Below are 23,121 nucleotides of genomic sequence, written 5' to 3' on the forward strand. Positions count from 1 at the left end.
GTGTGTATGTGTTTATTTGCTTGAGAGAAATAGTTATACGTGGAACTGCTTGAACGAGTCTACACATTACGAATATAAGACTCCTAATACTTACGATAGTTTCGACACCTGTCGTAAAAGTATTTTTGTATATATTAGTAGAGTTCCTTTGTGTAGTCGCTCGTAGAAGCCAAAAATTTACACTATGCATGCTATTTATTGTGTTCTGTTATTATTTAGTAATATCTTTTTCACTATTTCGAAGATTTCTTCTTTGTTAAATGTACTTCTGTAGCAATTAAGTTAGGTTTCAAACAACTTTTCATTAGTATCACATTTGTTTCCACTTCACCACTTGTAGCGACTGCTGAACAGTCTCTTCGTTCGAATTCACGCCGTCCGCATGGAGACTCGAGCAGGTCACCGACTATGAAGCTCGCGTTGAGCTTTCGGTTTTTGTTTTTTTTTTTTTGATTATTTTCTTCCAACTACAACTAGAGGGAGAGCTTATCAGGCTACGAATATACAACGGACAATGACTATCACGTGTAGCAAAGTTAGGCTCATCGTATTCTGTTATAAATAATTTCTAAAACTAGTGACAGCGAGCATTTCACACTTGCTCGACTGCAATGACTGCTTAAAAACATTGAATGTTTTACTACGTTCTAATACGCACTAATCGAAAAAGATTAAATAAACACAAATTCAACGGAAATGGCAAGATAACGTTTAATCATACTGCGTCAGGTTTACGTTTATCGACGAAGGTTGAATAAATTAGGAAAAAGCTTGCAGCGATTCCTATTTGACTGTACTTGAATCGAACTGAAGTTTCTTATGGCTAAACTTTCATAAATAAGTGGTCTTAGAAAGTACATCCATGTGTAATTGGGTAATGTAAAAGCGTATAGGACAACCGTGTTCGAATCGATGCCTTAAAACTGGTTTACTATTTACATTGTGTTGAAGATGTTGTTTTAGGCTTATGCCACATTAACTTTTATGTAATCTGTGTCTGTTTTCATTGTGGTACGGGTTGGGAAATGCGTTGATTAAACAGCAATACTATAACCATAATGCAGGTAGACAATACAGATTTACTTCTTTTTCAAAACCTTATTGTTTGCTACGGTTCTAGTACATTGTGGCTATTATTGAATTCAACTGTCAAGCTTAGCAGCGATGGCAACAGATAAAAGTTTGGGGTTTACAAATTTTCGTCTTTGTTAAAACAGTTCAAGTCGTGAGGACTGCGGTCCTGTGGTAAGAGTATTCTAACCGAGATTTCAAAACCATTACTCGCTCGAGTGCCCAATCGCTTGGGCCTCAACTGCAGAATTTACAGTAATAAAATTTTAATTTGTACATCATTATTTTACAGTTTTCGTCTTATACGTATTAGTGACGGCTAGTAAAATGTATGTTGAATAAGTCCAGTTTGACATATATTGTAAAATTTTGCTACGATTGAAAAATATTGTGATTCAGTTGCTAATACAATATTGGGTACCACTATCTTAAAACAAAGTATCCACAGTCTCAATAAGTTAGTTGCTTGTAAAATGTAGCTCTAGTGTGTTGATTGGTTGTAATACAGGTTATGCAGGGGTTTTCGTTTCTATTGTTTAATCCATCAAAGCACACTCAGGTCTGAATATTTACAAACGATGGAGCAGTTTAAAATGAAAGCCTTCAGATCAACTATTTAAAACATTTTTCTGAACTAATTACAATCGATACTTGCTAACAGTGTTATATTACATCAAGCTTACGCCTTTTCATGCAACACAAATATACGGATTAATCGTGTAAACTCCGGAGAATACTCTATTGCGATTCTGTACTAGTGAAAACGATGTGCTTTTGCGATTTGTGTCAAATTTTACAATCATGTTCGGTTTGTTCTGTATCTTTCCTGCAGCACCATTCTTTGTTGCCTGTTGAGCTGGCAGTATCCCAGCTGCACAGCTGTATCGACCTGTAACATTATATTGCTTATTGCTGTTCAATTTCATCCTGTATTACCGCTTGTCATTGCACAGCCAGGTTGACAACATTAGTTCAAATACTTTCGGCACTTTTTCGAGCCGCAAGAGCAAGGGATTTTCACATCCTCAAACGGAAACTTGTAATCGTAGGTGAGTTCCTCTCCTTGGACGATGCGCCGGTACGCGAAAATGATGATATGCTTGTGGCCCAATATGTCAACGACCTTCGAGTAGCAATTTGGCTGTGAATGAGAAATTAAAAGCATAGACACAGTGAGCATTCTACTGTACTTTCAAGGTCAGGATTATTCCATGTCACAGCGCCTATGCGTTGTGACTATATCCCTTAAGCTGGAAGTACAAAGTCAGCAGAACAAAGAGTTAATAGCATGAAAATTTAGTGCTCAATCGATACTCATTTAATGCCATATCGCCGAATTTAATGCTCATTCATTTCTTTGAAAAATGCTCTTGTTTGCTAGCTTAAGAAAATAGCTAGCAGACAATATAAGAAATTTTTAGTCACAAAACAGTTCTGTAACGGTCAAAAACATTTAATGCTCATTTAATGCTTTTGAAAAAACCTGATGATCATGATAATTTTATTGATTTTGTATAAATTTTTCAATAATATGATAACCCGATCAATCAATTATAACAAACGGGTATCACAAATATATCTGAGCTTGATAGAAATAACAAAGCCTGCAATATTCTTGATATACCAGAATGATAAAAAGTACAGAATTATATCATATTCTGTTATCATACACTTGAATGTTCAAAAGTGTGTTTTTCTAAAGCATATTTATAACAGAATTTATTATTAAATTGACAAAATAGTGTACATTCTAACTACTAACTACTAACTAGCTTAAGAAGAAAGTTAGCAGAACATTGGCCAGAAACAGCATTTTTGAGCAATGAACTGTTGTAGAATGGTCATAATAATTTAATGCTCATTAAATGCTCTTGAAAAAAACCTGATTTTCATGATAATTTCATCGATTTTGCATTAATTTTTCAATAATATGATAAAAACATGATAACACATAAATAGCTTAAATTTTTTCAAACATTTCCTCTGGAAACAATCAGAATCCTTTTGATACGATTAGATACCAATTAAATGCTTCCATATGCGAGCAGTTTCAATAAATTAAATGCATTTTCCATCAAATATATAGCACATCAAATTCAGTACCCAGCGAATCACGGGTTGAAACCCTTATTTCGTACCCTTTTCTATAACAATAGCTTCTCTGGCTATTTTCTAGCAACTGTTGGTCCCTTTTTTCGATTTGTTGGGTACTGTTTGGTCACGTTTTACATCAACTTAGTCACTAAAATAACTGTTTCTGACATCGTTGACCACTACCAGCCCTGCTGCTTAGGCAAGGTTCAACTATTATAATATCAGTGAGATGTTTTTCAACTGATTTTTAAGTTTTGCACTATTCATTATTTTTTAAACCTTGCGGTTTTGTCGAATCTCCCTATCCCTTTCTGTAAACGTAGGATGTTTAAATACTTCCCTCTCTCACTAAATCCTTGTGTAATTGTGCACACGGTGCACACACAACATGCTGAAGTGATGAACACACACTCTAACGTCAGTGTCAGCTTCAAATGACCAAATGTCCTAAAAAATATTAACTATGCTTCAATATCCTATTCACTTTTTTTATTACTCCTACTGGTGAGCAAGTTGCATAAAATCTCCTGTCTTTATCCTTCTGCACAAAATCAATTTCTCTCTTACCATCGCAAAGCATAATAAGTGACGGGCTCACGAGAATTTTACGCGCGAGTTGTCTCATGTACGCGACGCACATGCACCTCATTCGTTTTGTCAAAAACGAGAGATATCTTTGTGTACGTCGCAAAAGAATTCCCATTTCCATGTGACGCGCAGTCAGGGAAACCAGATGTGCAGATTTGTCTGCAAAACGCAGATTTTAAGTTTCTGTGTGTAGATTTTTATTGCTTCGCAGATATTTGCAGGTTTTCCATAGTTTCTGTAGATTTTTGTCAGAGTCTCCTTATATTTGCGCAGATTTTTTCAAAATGTGTGCAGATTTTTGCAGGCGCGAGCGAAATTTTTTTCAATCACGGATAGTTTTTCTTTCAGATTTCAAGCAGATTTTTCCGGTTTTTCGAGCAGTTGCAGACATTTTTCAAAAACATCTGGCATCTCTGCGCGTAGTGGCGTAGGGTCCACCTGTGCAACATGTGCACTGCACAGGTACTCTGTTACCTAATATCCAAACTCATGCAATAGGGTCCTAAAGCTATACCGGTTTTTATATATCATTCGAAAAAGCCGCGTTTTCTGAGCAAAACGTGATTTTTAAAAAACGTTTATCGTTTTCCTTCGATTTTTAAATGAATAATAGAAAAACTGCTCGAAAGGTCTAAGATGACGTTTCGCCCATGTACGGTATATGAGAGAACTGTCATTTTAGGCATTTCGAGCAGATTTTTATCCTTCATTTGAAAATCAAAGGAAAATGCTAAACATTTTTTAAAAATCACGTTTTGCTCAGAAAATTGCACTCTTCCAGCTGATATATAAAAATCAGAAAACCGTTTAAAACTTTAGGACCCCATTATTAAAGAATAATAATAATTAAAAAAAAAAAAAAACAAGTGAGCATGCTAGCGAGGCCTTTTAATTCAAAGTATGGAACGCTTTTGTTTGATTTTCTTCTTTAATTTACGGAACAGAACTTAAGTTAATGTTTGTGTACATGTAGCAAAATCAGCCTCGCGACAAGGCTCGTAGGCCGAAAACACACTGGCGCGTCCTGCCGCGGGTTAATATACAGCTCTACTACTCCGCGGCGTGGGTCGCGCCAGTGTGTTTTCGGCCTACGAGCCTTGTCGCTTCACCAAAGGCGTCGCGTGGCTGATTTTGCTACATGTACACAAACATTAACTTAAGTTCTTTATTATTCATGTATTATCATATTATTGAAAAATTTATACAAAATCAATAAAATTATCATGAAAATCAGTTTTTTTCAAAAGCATTTTATGAGCATTAAATTATTATGGCCATTCTACAACAGTTTATTGCTTGAAAATGCTGTTTCTGGCCATTGCTCTGCTAACTTTTTTCTTAAGCTAGCAGAACAATATTTTTGAAAAAAAATATATTGAATGAAAAAATGCACATAAGTTATTGAAACTGCTCGCATATGAAAGCATTTAATTGGTATTGAATCGTATCAAGAGGATTCTGAGTGTTTTTAGAGGAAAATGTTTGAAAAAATTGAAGCTATTCATGTATTATCATACTATTGAAAAATTTATACAAAATCAATGAAATTATCTGGATCATCAGGTTTTTTCAAGAGCATCAAATGAGCATTAGATGTTTTTGACCGTTAAAGAACTGTTTTGTCACTTAAAATGCTATTTTCGTATACTATCTGCTAGCCATTTCCTTAAGCTAGCAAACAAGTGCATTTTTCAAAGAGATGATGGAGCATTAAATTCGGCGATATGGCAATAAATGAGCATCGAATGAGCACTAAATTTTCATGCTATTAACTCTTTGATCTGCTGACTTTGTACTTCCAGCTTAAAGGACATGTTGTGACTGGCAGTTTTCATTTACCTCACAAGAATGGTTGATAAAACGGGCAGCGTTACCACGCATGGTTGCATCAACGACGAAGTTTTCATCTATTTTGAACATGTAGCATCCGATGCCGCGACTATCGTAATAACGTTCCCGTTTGTCCGTCAATGTTGACCGAATAAGTTCACCTGCGTATTCAATTACCATTTCGCCTAAAAGAATTCGAGATAAAACAATAAATAGCAAAACAATGTAAGTATTGCTGATTTGCACGTAGAACTTCTCATTGAAGACAGATTTTACACTCACCCGCCTCGATATCACGGTTACAAAACAGTCCTCGACCGTGAATATGGGACCGATAAACACCCACGGATTCTTTCGAAGTTTCCTTCAGCGTTCGATAACGCATCGCCATCGGAAGATTACTTCCGCTACCACGCCTGCGGAAGGGTTAAAATATCATGTTAAAATAAGATTTTTTTCCTTCTATTAACGTGTGTATTGAACCTTGGAATGATCGTGTCGTCAATGCTTTGCGCCACGACTGGCATCGGTTGTTTGCGATGTCGCGAAGCTAGCCAACTGAACATATCGTACTCTGAACGAGAACTGTATGGTTCACAGCGGGCCGCACCATACGGATTTTCCTTGATGATGTCAAAATAGTCCGCATAGATGGAGGATGTACCTCCTAATGTTGTAGCAATTGTCTCACTAGCGGAAACAGTTGACTTTTTGTGATGGTATTGAGGTTTGTACTGAGAACATTTCTCCACTCCCGGCAGTTGCTCCAACAGATAACGCATGGCGTTGGTTTTTAGCCCAAGCATTTGAACACCGGCCATCTCTTCTAACTGTCCTTCTGGAAGTGGTTGCAAACCGTGCGCTTTACGAGCAATCTGGACTGCCTCGAACAGTTTGTCCCAAATTTCCACGATTGAAGTGGATTTGTAGGTAAAACCATCCTGGGACTGAATTTCGTACAGCAGCTTTGGGCTGTTGGTTTTTGGAGCAGGTGACGGGCCTTTTCCTGTTAGTTGTTCATTACTTTTGACTTTGATTGACATTTCAGCGTGTGATTCGCTGCTGCAGCTTGTTAACGGATTACTGCTGGAGCTATGAGTGGGGCTGGTGATGGTTGATGCGCGACCAAGACTGTCCTTCTGCTCGGCTTCATACCCGGAATCGTCGTCCTTCTTGGGATCGGTTTCGAATATCGGTGGAATGATCAATTCGCAGCTGTTGGACGACCCAGCTGGTGATGCATGGGCACTGGCCGCTTGCAGTTCCTGGTTCAACTCTTCGACTAGTTGTTGTTCTTGCTGGCTTTTGATAGGACTGGGTGATGCCTCCAGAACCTGTTCCCTTTCGATGTTTAGTAACAGTTCCGTACTGTCCGAATTTTTGCAATCACTATAATCGTCCTCCTCGTTCGTTTGTTGTTCAAGGTTATCCAGAATTTCAGATATTTTATTTTTAATTTCCGGTGATTCGGACTCTTCGTTTGTCAGGCTTGGCGAATTGACACTACTGGCCGCATCCAGCGGGTCTTCTTCTTGCTGTATGTTATCCGCTAGCATTTCCTCTGTTTCTGAGAGAGTTGAATTCGATGGAGCCTCCAGTGATTTTATTTCGATTTCAGTAATCGGAGAATCACTAGTAACTGGTGTCCCCATTAGGGAACCGTGATGATCGAGTGACAAACTGAACTGGAACTGTTGTGTTTGTTGCTGCTGCTGCTGTTGTTGTTGCTGCTGTTGCAGTTGGTGATGTTGATCGATTGCTGCGTCCAACGGATCTTCACTGTGTGGCGATGATGAATGCGAAAGCATCTCGATGGGTTTGATTTCGATCTCGAGATGAGGTTCTTTGAGTGGAGACTTATTAGGTTGGTGCAGACTTATGTCGTGATGTTCTGGGCTGAAGGTATGGTTGGGAATGATTGATATGTCATCAATCTTATCAGGCATTGCATTTAGCAATTTCAGCGGAGGAGGTGTTTGTGGAACCTCGGGTGATTTCGGAAGAATCGCGGATGCTTGCATTGGGAGGACCCGATTTGTCGGACGGTTTTGTACCGTTCCGGGTGGGTTCGTGCCATTGTTGTTACCATTGTTTGTCGTGTTTGATTGCTGGATTGGGTTGACGACGTTCGTGGGAATATTCGAGTAGAGTGGCATTAGGTAAGGAGTCGTTGGAAGAGTGATGCTAGCGGTTTGCGTCGGAGTGATGGTGATCGAAGCGTTCGTCATGGTATGCGAGCCAGCGGTTGATACTGTTGTCGTACAACTAGGCGTCAGCGTCATCGTCATCTGCGAGGATTTCTTTTTCGTGTCACCTATCGATAACAAGGATTTTGGTTGGGATTGCGCAGTCGCTTGTACTACGATCGGCTGCTGTTGTTCAACGTTCGAAATGAAGTTACTAGTGGGAATCACGTTGATTTGAATGCATTGTGGTTGCTGTTGTGATGACAACGACGCTTGTGTAGCCGGGAACGTTGAGTTATTGGTCATTCGAGAAATTGTTTTCACTTCTGATTTCTTCAAAAGTGACACTGGTTTTGCTGACTGATTGTTCACAGTCGGAATGAAGTCTCCGATATTTTTTGAATTCATCTTCACGATAGGTTGAGCTACCTTATCAACCAAAATTGGTTTGTCGTTATTGATGCTTGGTTTGATTTGAACCAGCTGTGGGTTGCTGCTGTTAATGGGCAAACCTATTTGAGCGTTGTGTTGTTGATTAATTTTCTGCTGTTGCTGCTGCGGATTGTGCAGGGACATTTGAGGGGATTGTGGGGAACTTAGTGGCGGGGAAAGCAACATTTGCCTTTGCTTGACTGGTTTTGCAATTATTCTTGGTTTAGTCAGCGGCTGTGTGCTCTTAGTGATAGGTTTGATCACATTGGAAACTTTGGAAGTAGTAGTCAATGCGGTCGCTGTTGTTGTGTAGATTGCACCCGCTGAAGCCACTGGTTGGAAGTTCATTCTTGACGATACCATAGGAGCGGTAATGTATTCCGGTGTGCTCGTTTTGATCATTGGGTTCGGCATAACCTTGTTAACCAGCTGCGGTTGAGATTTAGGAATGATACTTTTCATTCCAGTGTTGACTTTTAGCGGATTTACAGTCGTGGTCTGTGGTTGATGATGTTGCTGCTGTTGAACTACTGTGTTCTGCTGGGGTTCAAGCTTCCACGTTTGTATTCCTCCGGGTTGGCTGACGGAAACGGTTGCTTGAAGAGTTTGCGTCTGTGGTGCTGGCGTTACCGATGGTTGGATTTGTGCTTGCTGTTGTTGAATGATCCCCGCAGTTGCTGAACTTTGGAGTTGCATCGGTGCCAAGCTCTGCTGTGATGTTGTTCCATCGTTATTCAGCACTACATACCCGGTAGGAACTTCAACGATTGGTTCGATTTTACTAGCTTGGAACACCTGTGTAGTGGTAGCTGAGAAGCTTGAGTTCTGACTTAAGACACCTTGCATAGCGGTCGAAACAAACTGTTGCGAGGACATTACTGTATTTTGAACGATTGTCTCTAGACCGTAGTACACGGAGGGACTGGTCAAATACATACATCCGGAGGTCGGATCCGTAACCATTTCCAATGTCGGTGTGGCAGCCGTAGCTCCGAGAACCATCTGCTCTGTCGACATCATTCCACACTGGATCGTGGTGGCTTGCGGCTGAATAATAGTACCAATCACTTGCGGTTGCGGGGTAGCCAGTTGTAAAGCACTGGCCGGGATCATCGAATAACCGCCTGTTCCGTTAGGGATCAGGATATTATTGGCGGCCGCTGCAAGTGTTCCCTCACCCGCGGTCGCCATGGCAAACCCGTTTTGCGTGAGCACATTTGGAGTGGCCAGATACTGAACCGGATTTTGATCTGTTACGTAGGAAATTTGGTTACCCCCAACTTGCTGAACAATGATTGGTTGATGATTGGCTTGTTGAAATATGATTGGATTTCCAGTGGCGTTGGTTTGCTGCGGGGTCACAGAGCTTGCCGGTCGTATCAGCGGGTATGATGTATTGATGAGCTGAATCTGCTGTTGCTGTTGCGGTTGTGATGCCAAGGTTTGAATCGTTTGAGGTTGTGGGGTCGGTGCTTGCTGAATAGCGATCGGCTCGTGTTTCTTAATTTGAATGGTTTTTGGAGACGAAGTAATCGTGGAGGTCGGAACAGCTCGTTTGGCTTTGATCGGCGTAGGTGAATGTGATACTTTTGAATATGATTGTTTTTTGGGCGATACAGTTGGATATATTAGTTGCTTCTTCTGTGCATGATTTTGAAGGATGGTCGCTTGTGGTTGGGGTTGTGGGGAAGCTGCTACTGTAACAATCTGTGGTTGCCCATTCGGTCCAATAGTAATAATCTGCTGTTGTTGTTGGTGTTGCGGTTGTTGTGGTTGTTGCTGTTGAATAACGTTGAGTCCATTGTTGGTGAGAGAAATTGTTTGTGGAATTTGAGCAGTTGGCGTAGGTTGAATGAAGCGTTGTTTATTCTGCACAAAAGTTGGTTGGTTCGTATCCAATGATTGCTGGAAATTCATAGGTTGCGCGAAGATCTGCCCTTGATTTGAGATAATCATATTCCCACCAAGATTCGAGAAGGTTCCTTGTAAGGGAATCTGCTGTGTTCCCGTGGAGGTTTGTATGGAAATACCCGAAGGAATTTGATTGATCGTTATGGGCATTGATGCTGGGATATTAGAAAGAATAGCCTGATTATTCAAGTTGCCCAAATTAATAGTCTGATTGTTAAGACCCGATATAACGGAAATAGTCGGATTGCTTTGCTGACTTTGGTTAATTTGACCGTAAATATCTGCAGTCACCGTTTGAGCGTTAGAGGTTTGCGGTAAAATAAACGTTCCGTTTCCTAGTTGACTCGTCACCTGAGCTTGCTGCTGTTCTGGACTCAACAGCCGGGGAGAGCGAGTCTCGGAATCACTTTCACTGGTCGAAAGAACTTCGCATGAGTTCAAGTGCCTCTGGTAGGATTCCTGGTTGCGGTAAGTTGCGTGACAGCGGTCGCATCGAACCGGTGCTTCGATCATGCTTGACGAATAAATTTTAACTTCACCGGTATCACCACAGAAATCGTCCATACCATCCAATTGGGAGATCTTTAGTTTTTCGAAAACACTCATGCCGTCACTTAAAGCTTCTCCACTAACTTTTCTGGTGGCTGCACTCCAACTAAATTCTTCGCTCACAGCGGAACGTCGCCGTTCCTGCACTGCGCATTCGTCTTTAATTCTTCCAAGTGAAAGGACATCAGCAAGTTTACTTATTTTTCTCCGCTTGGCCACAACAGCAGCAGTAGATTCTAGTTTCGAATTCCATGAGAAGCTACCGGACCGTTGTTGAGCTGAAACGCGGCTACCGGCTACGGCCCGTGACAAGATATCGGATTTGCTTCGCTTTAGTTCACGACTATTACCACCCAGACACGACGAGGGCTGCTTGATAGCGCTCAATAGTGCGTCCTCTATTCCGGGAGCGCTGATACTTTTCATCCAACCATCATTACTCAGATCACTACTGGTACATTTCATGATTGCCTCGTTGATATCCTCCTCGTCGACGTCCATATCATCCTCCTTAGTTCCTCCGGTAGCTCCACTACTGTTACTGCTACTGCTGCTGCTACTACCAACGTTACCCAAACCCACTTCCTTCAGAATTTCCGCATTGAAATTGTTCTCATTCTTGAGATCCATCGCAATCAGATCGTCGTACGTCATAAGCTTTGGTAAAATATCCAGCATGCTAATACCGTCCAGAATATCATGCGGAATATCCTCAAAGATGGCGTCCTTGATCTCCTGCGGCAGCAGGTCGTTGTTGTTTTGGGGTTCCTCATCGTTAGTGTCATCGCCGGTCACATTTTCCAGCAGGTGTTTTGTTGGTTTTTCGCGAACATTCTGCACCCCGGAACTGCTTGGAATCGGTTCAAGTTCGTGCTCGTCTCCTGTATTCAAACTGTGATGCCATCTGCTAATCTGCGTCAGTCCCCATTGAACCAAATTTTGGTTCGAACCATGATCAACAGTGAAATTGCGTCCAAAATCTGTACCATTACAATAGTTATTGTTCTGAATGGTCGTCTTGATGCGATACTGCACAATTTTCCATGGTTCTTTCCAGCTCCAGTAAAGCCGGGTACATTCGAAATCGGTCGGCACAATGGAGTCCTGGCAGTCCGAAAACATGGGAACAATATGACCCAGCTTTTTCACACTCAATGAACCGATCATAAATTGAACTTTGCCCGGTTCAACAAACTTCTTTTTCCGTCTATCCAACTCGACGTAAACCGACCGGTTAATTTCGAAATTTTTCTCAACTGAGCACTTTTTACGGTTGATCTCACTGGTATGTTGCGGGCAGAAAAGTGTTTTATCTTGCATGAAAGTGCAACCGATTTGCCGTGCGCAGGGGAAGTGATAATGTTCCGAGCAGCCTTTAGCATTGCACCGAACTGTTGCACCTTTCACACCACAGTGACGACAGTTTCGTGAACGTCCACGAGAAACCGCCGAATGTACGTTCTGTAACGAACCGTCAATTTCCTCAAACACTTCGGCCGTCCAAAGGGCGCAGTTGGTGTGTACCCAGTTATTCTGACCACAGTACAGGAGCCGAGATTCGTGCATTGGCAGCCCTTCACCATGTTGCTTACAGAACATACAGGTACGGTTGTCCTTCAACTCTTCCGTCGAGTCGTAAAAATAATCACCTATGTCCTCTAGCGGAATATCGATCCCGGTCGGTACCTTCTGATCAGTCGTATCCATAACCAGATCACAGGTAGTAGTAACAGGATTATAATCACACATTTCGTCCCCGCACATTGCTTCCTCCAGTGCATCGGTACATGCCTTGGTTTCGTTTTGAAACCACGGAAACGTCTCACTGAGAAATTCCTTGTACGCAGTCGATAGGTCTTCTGAACCGATAGCATTGATCAGTGTATTCATATCGTAATTGAAGTCTTGCAGTGAGTAGTACTCGTACGCATTAATCTTCTGCTTGATCTCTACCAAACTTATGTCAGATGGCTTAACCGGTCTCAGAGAGCAGTAGCACTTGGAAGTTGGTGGGAAGCTGGAATTACTGCTGCTATTTTCACTGTTAAAATCGTAAATAGACTCTTGTTCCTGTTCCAATTTTACTTTCTTAGAAGTGAAACCTGATGCTTCTTCCTTACTCGCTGCACCGTAAGAATAAAAGCTGATGCTCTTACCGGAGCTTATCGAGCACGTGCAGTTACTAGTTTTCTTTCGTGGACTTAGCTTCAGTAGTGCACATGCTTGCCGACTTTTACTAAGTAGCTTGACCACGCTCAGTAAACCAGCTTTAAACTCAGCGGCTACCGCGTCCCTCCACACATTACCGTTTTCGTTGTTCTTACCGCACTTCTTACAAATAAATTCAATATTCTCCGGCAGTGCACTTAGCATGTTGTACTGCTCATCTGTCAGCCCTTCGCATTTGGCGTGAACCCATCGCTTACAGTCACCGCACTCCATCATCTTCAGATCGAAGTCATTGTCTTCGTAGCACCTTTGACATAGTGGACAAAAGTTACCCTTTTGTCGCAGCCGAAAGCATGGGGTGCACATCGGCAGATTGCCAATAAATTTTGTTACGTTGGTAGTAGAGCAACTTTTACACTTCAGACATGCAGCGCAAATCAATGGTCGATCTGCACCTAGAAGCCGCTTGCTGGTTCCCAAACAGGTCGTATGGTAATTCTTGTCGCACTTTTGACACTTGACTTTGCTGCCAGCAGCCATGTTACAAGTGTAACAAACCGTACATCGTGGGCACATCCAGTTGAAGCGGCTCATTGCCTGCTCGTGTGGGGATACTGAACCACCGTGGCCAGTATTCGACGTCAACTCCAGCAGGCTTACCCCTGTGTCGTCTAGTGATCCGGTTCGAATGTTATATTCATCTTTGACGCAATATTGATGATATGGTTCACAGCAGCATACACAAAATAGCAGCTCATCCAATCCTGCACTACCGCATAGGAAGCAGAGAGCCTTCAAGGGAACATCTTCCGATAGGATTAAACCGAAACCTGTACGACTGACCTCAGCTGGGTCATAATTTTCCCAAAAATCTATCGAAATCAGTGGAATGTTAGGAATCTCCGCCGCAAGACCATGCCCGGCTGATCGTGCACTTGTATTGAAACTCTTGGTTATGGCGTTAATGTTTTGTTTTAAACCTTGCGGCCTAAATAGGGAAGTTGCCTTGCGTGTAGTTGGCCTTTCTATTTCCTCCGATTTCTTCGTGTGTTGTTCCTTTTCCTTAATCTCATTTTCAATCTTTACGTTTGTTGGTGGTGTAGTCGTAACGTCCGGTTGATCAATTTTCTCCGTTAGTGGTGGGGCTGGAACCTCTTGTGTAGGGCTAGCTGACGGGCTGGACTCTGGGAGTAGCTGATCTTCGTCGATTACCAGTTCTTTTTCGGTAGAACCACTGGTGTCGGCATCCGCCACTGGAGTAACCGGTGGGCTTAGTGCCAAGCTCTCAGGCTCCGTACACTCGATGCACTGATAACCATCGCTTACTTTAGGAGTTGTCGGTCGCAATGGAGTCTCCGGAAGCTGATCAGTTACGTCCGCTGAACTATCACTGGGTGGTGTTTCGATATTTTCTAACGTTGCCACCGTGGCATCGTTGCCATCTTCAGGGAAAGTAGCTAATGGTTGGCCAAGAACAATCGATGCACTTCGGCATACATGCTTTACCCGAGGACCCTTCAAATCTATTCGTTGCCGTTTATCGAGTGGATTTGTGGAAACTGAATCAGGGGTTGCTGCGGGCGTTGTAGTTGTCGTTGAACTAGTAGTTGTCGTTGCAGCTGTGGTGCTGCTGATAATGACCGGAGCAGGAGTAGTTTCATTAGCGATAACAGCGTTCGCTGCTGCTTCTGTTTTACTCCTCGTTCGGATACTGTTGACGGCAACTTCTGTCAGTTCAGTCTCATCAGAATCTCTCTTCTCCTTCTCCACAACAGCCGGCTGTTCGTTATCTTTTGGACTGCTCATAGACCCTGGAGCCATGATGGCAGGCTTCTCGCTAATGTTAATCTTGATTTTTGGCGAACTGCCGAAAGTGGAATTATTTTGCACTAACGGATTTGTCAGTGAGTGGAACGGATTAGTTTTTCCGAACTCGGGTTTCTCTCCGCCACTGACACTCCAAAGCCCTCGCGAAGCAATCAAAGATTTACCATTGTTAGATAAACTGGTCGAGAAAATGTTGTTCTCTATGCTTTCCTTTTTAACTAAAGATACGCTGTTAGTCTGACCATCAAGCTGCCGCAAATTAGCGGGAAGGGTCTGCGTTAGTCGTACTTTTAGTACCGGGGGTACCTGGAAACTCACTAAACATTTCCTCAGCCAGCAAGCGTGGCACCGTTCTTTGAAAATATGTCTAGTTTTCACATGATCAGGTCGTGTGATTGGTGGGGGTCCGATCGAACATTTTCCTTCGTTCTTGCACTTCATCGTACCATTTCCATGAGTCGGACTGGAGGAACTCGCTAGCTTCTTAATCATTTTAGATATAAACTTACGACAAACGTCACAGCAACTGACTCCAAATTTCTTCGAAGCCTGTTGATAATACCGACTGTTAGCGGTAATTCCGCAAATACTGCAACTGGAGCTGACCGTTGCCGGAGAAGTTAGGGCCGCACCCACAGGAGAGCCACTGGACACGAGAGCTGCTGTTAATGCATTGGAGAAAATTTTCGAAGAATCCAGATTAGTTCCAGGTTTTAGGTGCAGTGAGAACGGTCCGTCGGTTACAGCGGATGGCACTAGAGAAGAGGACGATGATGATGGTGATGCTGAAGATGATGATGAAGCAGCAGTTGGACTATTTTTACCGACTGCCGTGGTTGATACAGATAACGAGCCATTGGCGTTTGCACTCGCAGCCAAAGGATTCGAATTCAGTAGGGAAGTAGTAAACTGAAGTCGGGGCTGCCGGAGTATGCTTTTTCCAAAAATCGATGAAACTGATGCAGAGCCGGTACTGGCTGCGTTCGATGCACTGGGCGATGAAAGACTAGATGAGGTGGAAGAGAGCGCTGATGGTTTGACTAGCAGCAGCGGGTTAATCGCGCTTGTACCAGTGCTACTGATACTGCTGTTGTCCGGCAAGGTGGTTTTTGCGAATGGATTATTGATGCTGGTAGTCGAACGAGTAGGTTCGTTGTCCGAAGCAGAGTTGGATGAATCTGGAAAAGAGAAAAAAATCATAGTTAAGCTTAGTTGCTAGTGATGACAAGGCTTTGTTTAGTAGCAATGAGTAATTGAGTAATCATATAATGACGTCTTAAACACTAAATTTAAAATTATTTAGTTGTCCTAATTTAAACCCTGAATTTTTAAAAATTAGTGCGTCAGAATTATAAGTTACCATGCGTCACCATTTCAGCAGAAACTATGGAGACGCATGGTTCGTTTTTAAAATTATCATCATAGACAATGCAATGGCATAATTTTTCGACTGCAGTGCTTTTTTTTTTTAAAAAAAAGAACAGTCCTTTGTGGTTTACACACTTTTTCTTATTAAGAGTGATGTTTGTTTTCAGAAATTTTTTTTACAAATGATTAAAACATCGGAGTATCAAACTCCGATAACAAGAAGAAGTACACTTAGGCTTGATATAACATAAAAAAAGATCATCGCAACATAATTTTCTAATTGAATCGTGAAGATTGGTGAAAGTTATTTGTATGACATTAAAATTTGTTGTAGGGGTAAATATATGTTTTAATTCGTTGTATTAGGGTTCAGTTTTCCATTTCCTATTCCATTGTACGTATTTGTGCATTTTTCATATGGCCTATAAAATTAAAAAAATGTCAAACTTGTGTCAGATATCACTTTGATTTTGCTTTACACCACTTTTTACCTACGCAATTGGGCTCAGTCGGAAATGGTTCAGTAAATTACTTTGAAACATATTTTGATTTTTTTTTGTAATTTGCTCCAATGAAGAAGTTTGTGTAACAGAATTTCGTCTATTTTAAAGCAACTGGTTTCTTGTACAACCATCATGTGGATGCTGGGTTTGCAACCGTGAACCAGCATTCTTGTTCGTTAGGTTAAAACCGTTTTCTTACAAAGCTTGAATCATATTTTTGCATGTTTGTGCAATGCAGCAAGAAATATTTAAGGGACGCTCCAAATTCCACGAGCACAACTTAGGGAAAATAGGGAGTACGCAAATGCCCACACTTGTCCTCGGAAGGGGGCGGGGAGGTGGTGATAATAATGTCCGGATACGCTATTTTTTTCAAAAAAATAGAGATCTACTGAAAAATACACTGGCTTGTAGTAAAAATAAGGGTTTGCAATCCCAGGAACGATTTCCCGGGAATCACCTTTTCCTGTGATTCCCGGATCCCGGGAACAGAAATATAGACTCCCGGGATTCCTGAGTTCCTCGAAAAATTGCGCAAGATTTACTATAGTTTTCTATGCAATAATGCAACAAAGACTAAATTCCCTATCCAAACGCAAGAGTAAATATTTGCTTGCCATGACGGTCAAAATTTGTTTGCCGTGTAATAGCGAATTATTTGCTTCAATTATTTGTCAAAAATATTTGCTAACTTATTCAGTAAACGAAAAATTAGGCATATATTAGCTTCGCCTAATGTCGTTCTTTGCTAGTTAGTTCACTACTGAGCGCAGGGCCGGATTTAGACGCTGGGAGGCCCGGGGCAAATTTGTCTGTGAGGCCTCTTTTCTTAAAACATTTAAAGTTAACGTTCTGGAAGGTGATGAGCAAAAAAAAAGGTCGCCCCAGAGCTAGGGGGGCCTCTTGAATTGGGAGCCCCCCCCCTCAAATCCGGGCCTGACTGAGCGAATGGTTGCTTGAATTTTTATATTGATAAAAACTTTTGAAACCGGTAAATTGATGAAAAAAATTTGAAACCCGTTAATCAATGCGACCAGAAATCAATAAATTAATAAAACTCCAAGTCAGAATACCTTGGGTCGTGGCGATTTCAACGTTGAAATCATCTTTGCGGGTTAACTTCGTAAATATTAGAATGCTTTAAAGCTGATTTATTTTAGGTCGTATTAAACTGATTATTTAGTCGTATATCGTTTCATTCAGGTTTAGCTCGGTCTTTCACAGAAAACCGCCGAATGGCGAAATAAATTAAGACCTAGAATGTGTCAGATGATTTTAACGATAAACAATATCGTTCTACTTGAGCAAAAAAAAAAATTACTACACGAAATGCTACTCTCTAGTCAACGTTGATTCCAACTCCAAATAGGTTTAAACTATTTTTCTGTCAATGAAAACTACTTTTTTTTTAATTTGCATCATGTAATGGCATAGCAGATATATGTGTTAAAAAATGAGCGAAGAGGCTTTGCTGCCATTCAAACAAACAGAGTTTTAGGCAAATATTTGCTATAGTGTAATGGTAGATCATGTATATCAACAACAATATCGCACGCTTAGCCTTGGGGCTAATAGCGGTCTCGATCAACTTGATTAGTTGAGTGAATTCGTTATCGATATTGTTTTTGGCACATTTTGTATGTGTAGGATAAGTACAACGATAAACCGTGCCCCAGTGCTGAGTCGATATCACAACCGTGTGGGAGAGCTAGCCGACCGACATCGCTAACCACAGAGCCACGGGGACCATCATGTATATCAACTCGAACTAATATTATGCTCAAAAAAGTCCGTACCAAACACAGCAAATATTTACCTCGTCTAACGCCTGCCTGCACTAAGTTTTATTCTCAACAAACTATGTGCAACATGTAGCGAGAGCTGAAATCGGTGATGTGGAAGTATTCTAGAATTCACCGTGAAACCTCCTTTTCTGCAATAGTTGCAACAAAAATCGATCACGAAGTTTCGTTTTTCATGAATTTTTTTTTCATCATAATTGATGATGGGATTGTAAATAATGTTGTTTTACCTTTTATTTATAAGTCATCGTTATTTGGAGTCATCGTCAGCAATTTTTTATATAAATTTGAAATCGTTTTACTCGTGACCTCTTCGTGTTTTTGGAAAGGTTCTTCAGATATGTTGAGAAGCTCTCAAGAATTTAAGGTAAGATATAATATATTTCATTTTTTTTCATTTTCTCTCGTTAGCAGAGGTACAGTTTTTTGAACAATTTGAAATCATTCATCATAAACTTTGTTGTAACCCTTTGAGGCACTCTCAACTTAACTGTGAACTACATTTGAAATCAGTTTCATCCATGCATGGAACCACTTTTAGCTGAATTTGGAATACACGCTTGCTTTGCCCTTTTAGGCTGAATTTGAATCATTTTCTTTTTTCCTCCTCTCTTTATAAATTATTAGGTAATTCAAACCAAATTTAAGATTATTTTCTTTTTTTTCTGGATTCTAGGAGCGTTCTCAAGCTTTTTAAGCTAATTTGGAACACCTAGTTAGCTTTCCCTGTTTTTTTCAGAGAAATATTTTTATAAATTTAGGGACGAATTTTTAATTTCTTATGCATCTTTTGTACTGAGAATTTTTTTCATTTTGGGTTTTTTTTATCCAATTTAAAAGTTTAAAACCATTTACCGGCTTTCTCTAGCTTTCATAGACGGTTCGCAATCATTTTGAGCTGAGTTCGGAATTCATTCTTTTTTATTCTTTCAAGTCTTTGGAAGTATTTTCAGATATTTTAATCTCAAATGTTCAAAAGTTTTATACATTCTAAATTGAATTTGATATAGGTTTTTCTTTGGTACTTTTTCTAGTTTATAGTGGCTTTTTTAAGATATTAGATACCAATTTTAGATTAATTTTTCAAATGTGTTTTATTGTTTAAGAATGCTTCGAATAGTTTTTTTTCTGCTGCTTGGAATGCATTTTTTATCAATTTGGAACTAATTTTTACTGTGGCCTTTTCACTGTTTTAATTTGTTTCGTGAACTTTTAAAGTGCTTCCAGTTATTTCAGGGTGCATTTTTGAATAGTTTCCTACTGGGTTTTCTAGTTTTTAGTAGCGCTTCAGTTAAATTAAAATTGTTCTGTTTTTTTGAGCGCTTTTGGGTATTTTGGGCAAAACATGAAATCATGCACCTATATTTCTCATAAATGCATCAGAGGCTGAATTTGGAGTTGTGATGGTTTACATTTTTAGATTTTTAGTTTTTTTTTGCCTTAACATGTTTTTAGTCACTCAAAGTTATATTCAAGACTGGGGATAATTTATTTGATAGTGCTACAACGTTCGAAATCATTTTTGTTTTCAGTCTCTTCCAACTTCGGAACCAATCCCAGCAAATGTTGGAGCCTTTTTCTGATCTTTTTATGCCTTTTCAGCCTTTTTAGGGTGAACTTTGATGGGACTCTTTTCATTTATGACTTTTTTGGTCTAGGTGGCTTAATCACTAAATAAACCACAGAACCAAAGGTTTTTAATTTTTTTTTGTAAAAAATGTCCACGTGGGCAAACTATGTATTTGAAAATTGATCTTTCGATTAAATAAATTGAGGGATTTGCAAATACGATACCATATGAGATTTGACCTAAGAATCTTAGTCTGCTGCGGTGATACAAACATTGGTAAAATTCGTACCTCGTCATAATGCTGCTTGATCAAGCCTTGAGCCAGCGGTAATTTGTTGAAGCAAAACCTAATGATTACTGTGCTTCTAGCAAATTGCAGTTTTAGTACTAAGGTTAATATTGGTTGAAGCACAAGAAGAGTATGTTGCTTATATTTCAGTGAAACGTATTATCATTAGATACAACAGTTAACCAGTTGAACTCTTCGGTGGGATCGTAAATCGGTACATGAAACGGGTCACGAAATATATCTTCAAAAGTCAAATGATTAAACTATAACTGAAATACAATTATAGACTTTGGAGGGATACTACCGTCCCAGTAGTTTACTATAATTGGATTAAACACTATGCCAGAGACAAGGAGATTGCGGGTTCGAGTCTCTGTCTAGATATTTTTCCAAGTTATAAACTGTTTTACTTCACTTATTTTCCACTTCATTAACTACATACCCTATTTATTTATCCGAGTAACACAAAAAAGCATAAAAAAATGATGCAACCAAAGCATAAAAAAATGATGCAACCATAATGGAGAGGTCGTTTTGCTTTTTGTCCTGTATGTTAATTAAAAACGTAATCTGGTCATAACAAACGACGGCGCACATTGACCAATCGGTTTGATCCAAAATGACCCAACACAAAAATTAAAATGTTCTACATCAAAAATGTCAGTCGTTCTGCTCGTTACGAAAAAAACCTACTCAGTCAAATGAGAAAGACGTTAAGCTTGTTATTACAGTCAATTAAGTTCGTGTTCACCACCAGTAAAATGTTTTGAAACCATTCGTACCTTTTGTATCCACTTTTCCCGCCTTTCTGCTCTGCTCTTGCGTATCCTTTTTCGCCTTCTCTCGCTTCTTTTTTCCATCGTCACTTTTTTCACTAACATTATCATCACAAGATTTCGAACCATCATCATCTTCATTCTTCGAGCACGCTTCATTCTTGAAGATCTTATCACCAAAGAGACTACTTTTATCATCACTGTTTTCTTTACTACCAATTTTCCCAACATTGGCACTGCTGGAAGATGACGAGGAACCAGTTGGGACAGCCGTTGTGGCCGCTGTCGACGCCGCCGCTGCCGCCACAACTGCTGCTGCCTGAGCTGCTGCGAGATTCTTATTTTTTTTCTTGATTTCCAGCTCAAACTCGTCCAGAAATCGTTTGTTCGGTTTGATTACACGACTAGAATGAGCACTCCGTTTCGGCAAGATGAACCGTTTATCACCGAACTGGGTTCCGCCACTGGCAAGATTTCGAGCTTCTGAAGGATCCCCACTAGCACCAAAAGGAACGGAGTCTTGAGATGGCGTCTCCGAGCGTGTTTCTCCGGATTTTGCATTATTCGAACCAGCCGAAAAACTGGACGTCGGTTCCGGCGAAGTGGACGCCTCGTCAAACTTGCTGGATTTCAGCACGATCTCCGTTAACCGCGACGGACGCACTATACACTCGGACTTCGCTGCAGCAGAGGCCGCTTGCATAGCTAACCGTTGGAGGCGTTTCTTCATTTTACGATTAAAACTTTTCTTGAGCCGAATCGGACGCGCCAGACATTCCTTCTTTATAATCGGAATCAAAGGAACGATAGCTGGATTGTACACTTTTTTCACTATATTTTCGTCACTAGTTGCTAGAGTGCTGTGAAAAGTGACGGTTTTCTTTTTCGGCTTCACGGGCTCCTCCACGGTGTTGGTATCGGCGTCGTTCGGCGTCATGTTGTCACCTGAAGCTGACGAGTTGGTCGTTACCGACTCACTGCTGGCTGTAGACTGTTCAGCTGGTGATTCCTTCGAGACGGCAGATTTACCCAGAGCCGAACTGATGGCGGACAGCGAGGATGGTTTCATTTCGAAGCTATTTCCGGTTGGCGGTTGCGTAACAGCCGTTTGCTGCTTATCGTTGCTATTCAAGGTACACACTTTGCTTTCGGCTCCATTCGCAGGACATTCGTCATCCCTTTGCTCGACTGGGTGCTTGGGACTTTGCTGCCGATCTCCGTTTCGGTCTTCCCCATCACGTCCCTCGTGATGATCGGTACCGTTACGTTCTTCCGCATCGTTGCCGTCCTCATCTTCGTCCTCGTCATCCTCCTCGTCGTCCTCATCGTCGTCGTCATCGTCATCATCATCTTCGTCATCGTCGTCCTCCCCGTTCTCCGAATCGTCGGCAGCGTGCTAGAAAGGAGTAGAAAAAAAAATATTTTAGAAGCATTGCCCTAGGAGAGTTGAGTGCTATATAGTAGTATAGAACACTGTAGCTTAAAGCTAGACATGTTTCAAGTAAATGCTAATTACTCATTCCTTTCAGGTTGTTCAAAAGCTCAACGATTAGGCTGAATGGTTGTATGGCATGTGTGCTCGCGTAAACTCTGCTAATCAACTACTAGTTAGGCTCGAGTAGGTCGTACCTACCAGCAATTCGAAAAAAAGGAAAGGACCTATTGGTGAAGCTTCAATGCATTTCTTTCAGCGCCCGTCACGTTTCAACAGCGGTGGGAAGCGGCGTATATAAACCAGAATGAAATCGCTAAGCTCTATTTTTTTTTGCTCGTTGTGGTACGAGAATCCAGAACCAACATCGTTTAGGTAGCAAGCAGTTTATGTTCTACTGATGGCGCGGGAATAGAGTCTCGATTGCCCTTTGTTTATGGTCGCCCGTCGTCATAACATACTCACACCTCGGAGAGAAAACTGCTGCGAAAGGTTAGTTTCCGCAATTATGATGGTTTAAAGAAAAAAAAGTGAGGCGCGTCGCCAGCTTTGGGGAGAATGGGAATAAAGAAGAAAAATTTGCATATATCGTGCGTGCTGTGCAGTGCAAGCCAAAGGCGTTGCAAGACAGGAGGTAGAAAAAAAAATTCAAATCGTCATCACGCAGAACCAGAATAAAAGGGATCGTCTGTCCGCTGGTTGCACTCTCTGTCGATGGAAAGGA

At 41.0% G+C, this 23,121-nt stretch overlaps 2 protein-coding genes across 2 annotated transcripts in view; one reads left to right on the plus strand and one right to left on the minus strand.

The window, feature by feature from the left end:
- Positions 1-23,121, plus strand: part of LOC129730427 (uncharacterized) — a 291,440-nt gene that overhangs the window by 189,075 nt on the left and 79,244 nt on the right. The window lies entirely within an intron of this gene.
- LOC129730414 (histone-lysine N-methyltransferase trithorax) overlaps positions 298-23,121 on the minus strand; it is a 96,086-nt gene continuing 73,262 nt past the window's right edge. The window contains exons 2-6 of the mRNA XM_055689730.1: positions 20,972-22,361; positions 6,067-15,835; positions 5,866-5,999; positions 5,593-5,768; positions 298-2,212 (exon numbers count right to left, since the gene is read on the minus strand). Coding sequence (XP_055545705.1) covers positions 2,039-2,212; positions 5,593-5,768; positions 5,866-5,999; positions 6,067-15,835; positions 20,972-22,361 — 11,643 coding nt within the window. The 3' untranslated portion in view covers positions 298-2,038. The remainder of the gene's footprint in view (positions 2,213-5,592; positions 5,769-5,865; positions 6,000-6,066; positions 15,836-20,971; positions 22,362-23,121) is intronic.

This window comes from Wyeomyia smithii, chromosome 3 (assembly GCF_029784165.1).
Source record: "Wyeomyia smithii strain HCP4-BCI-WySm-NY-G18 chromosome 3, ASM2978416v1, whole genome shotgun sequence".
Taxonomy (NCBI): domain Eukaryota; kingdom Metazoa; phylum Arthropoda; class Insecta; order Diptera; family Culicidae; genus Wyeomyia; species Wyeomyia smithii.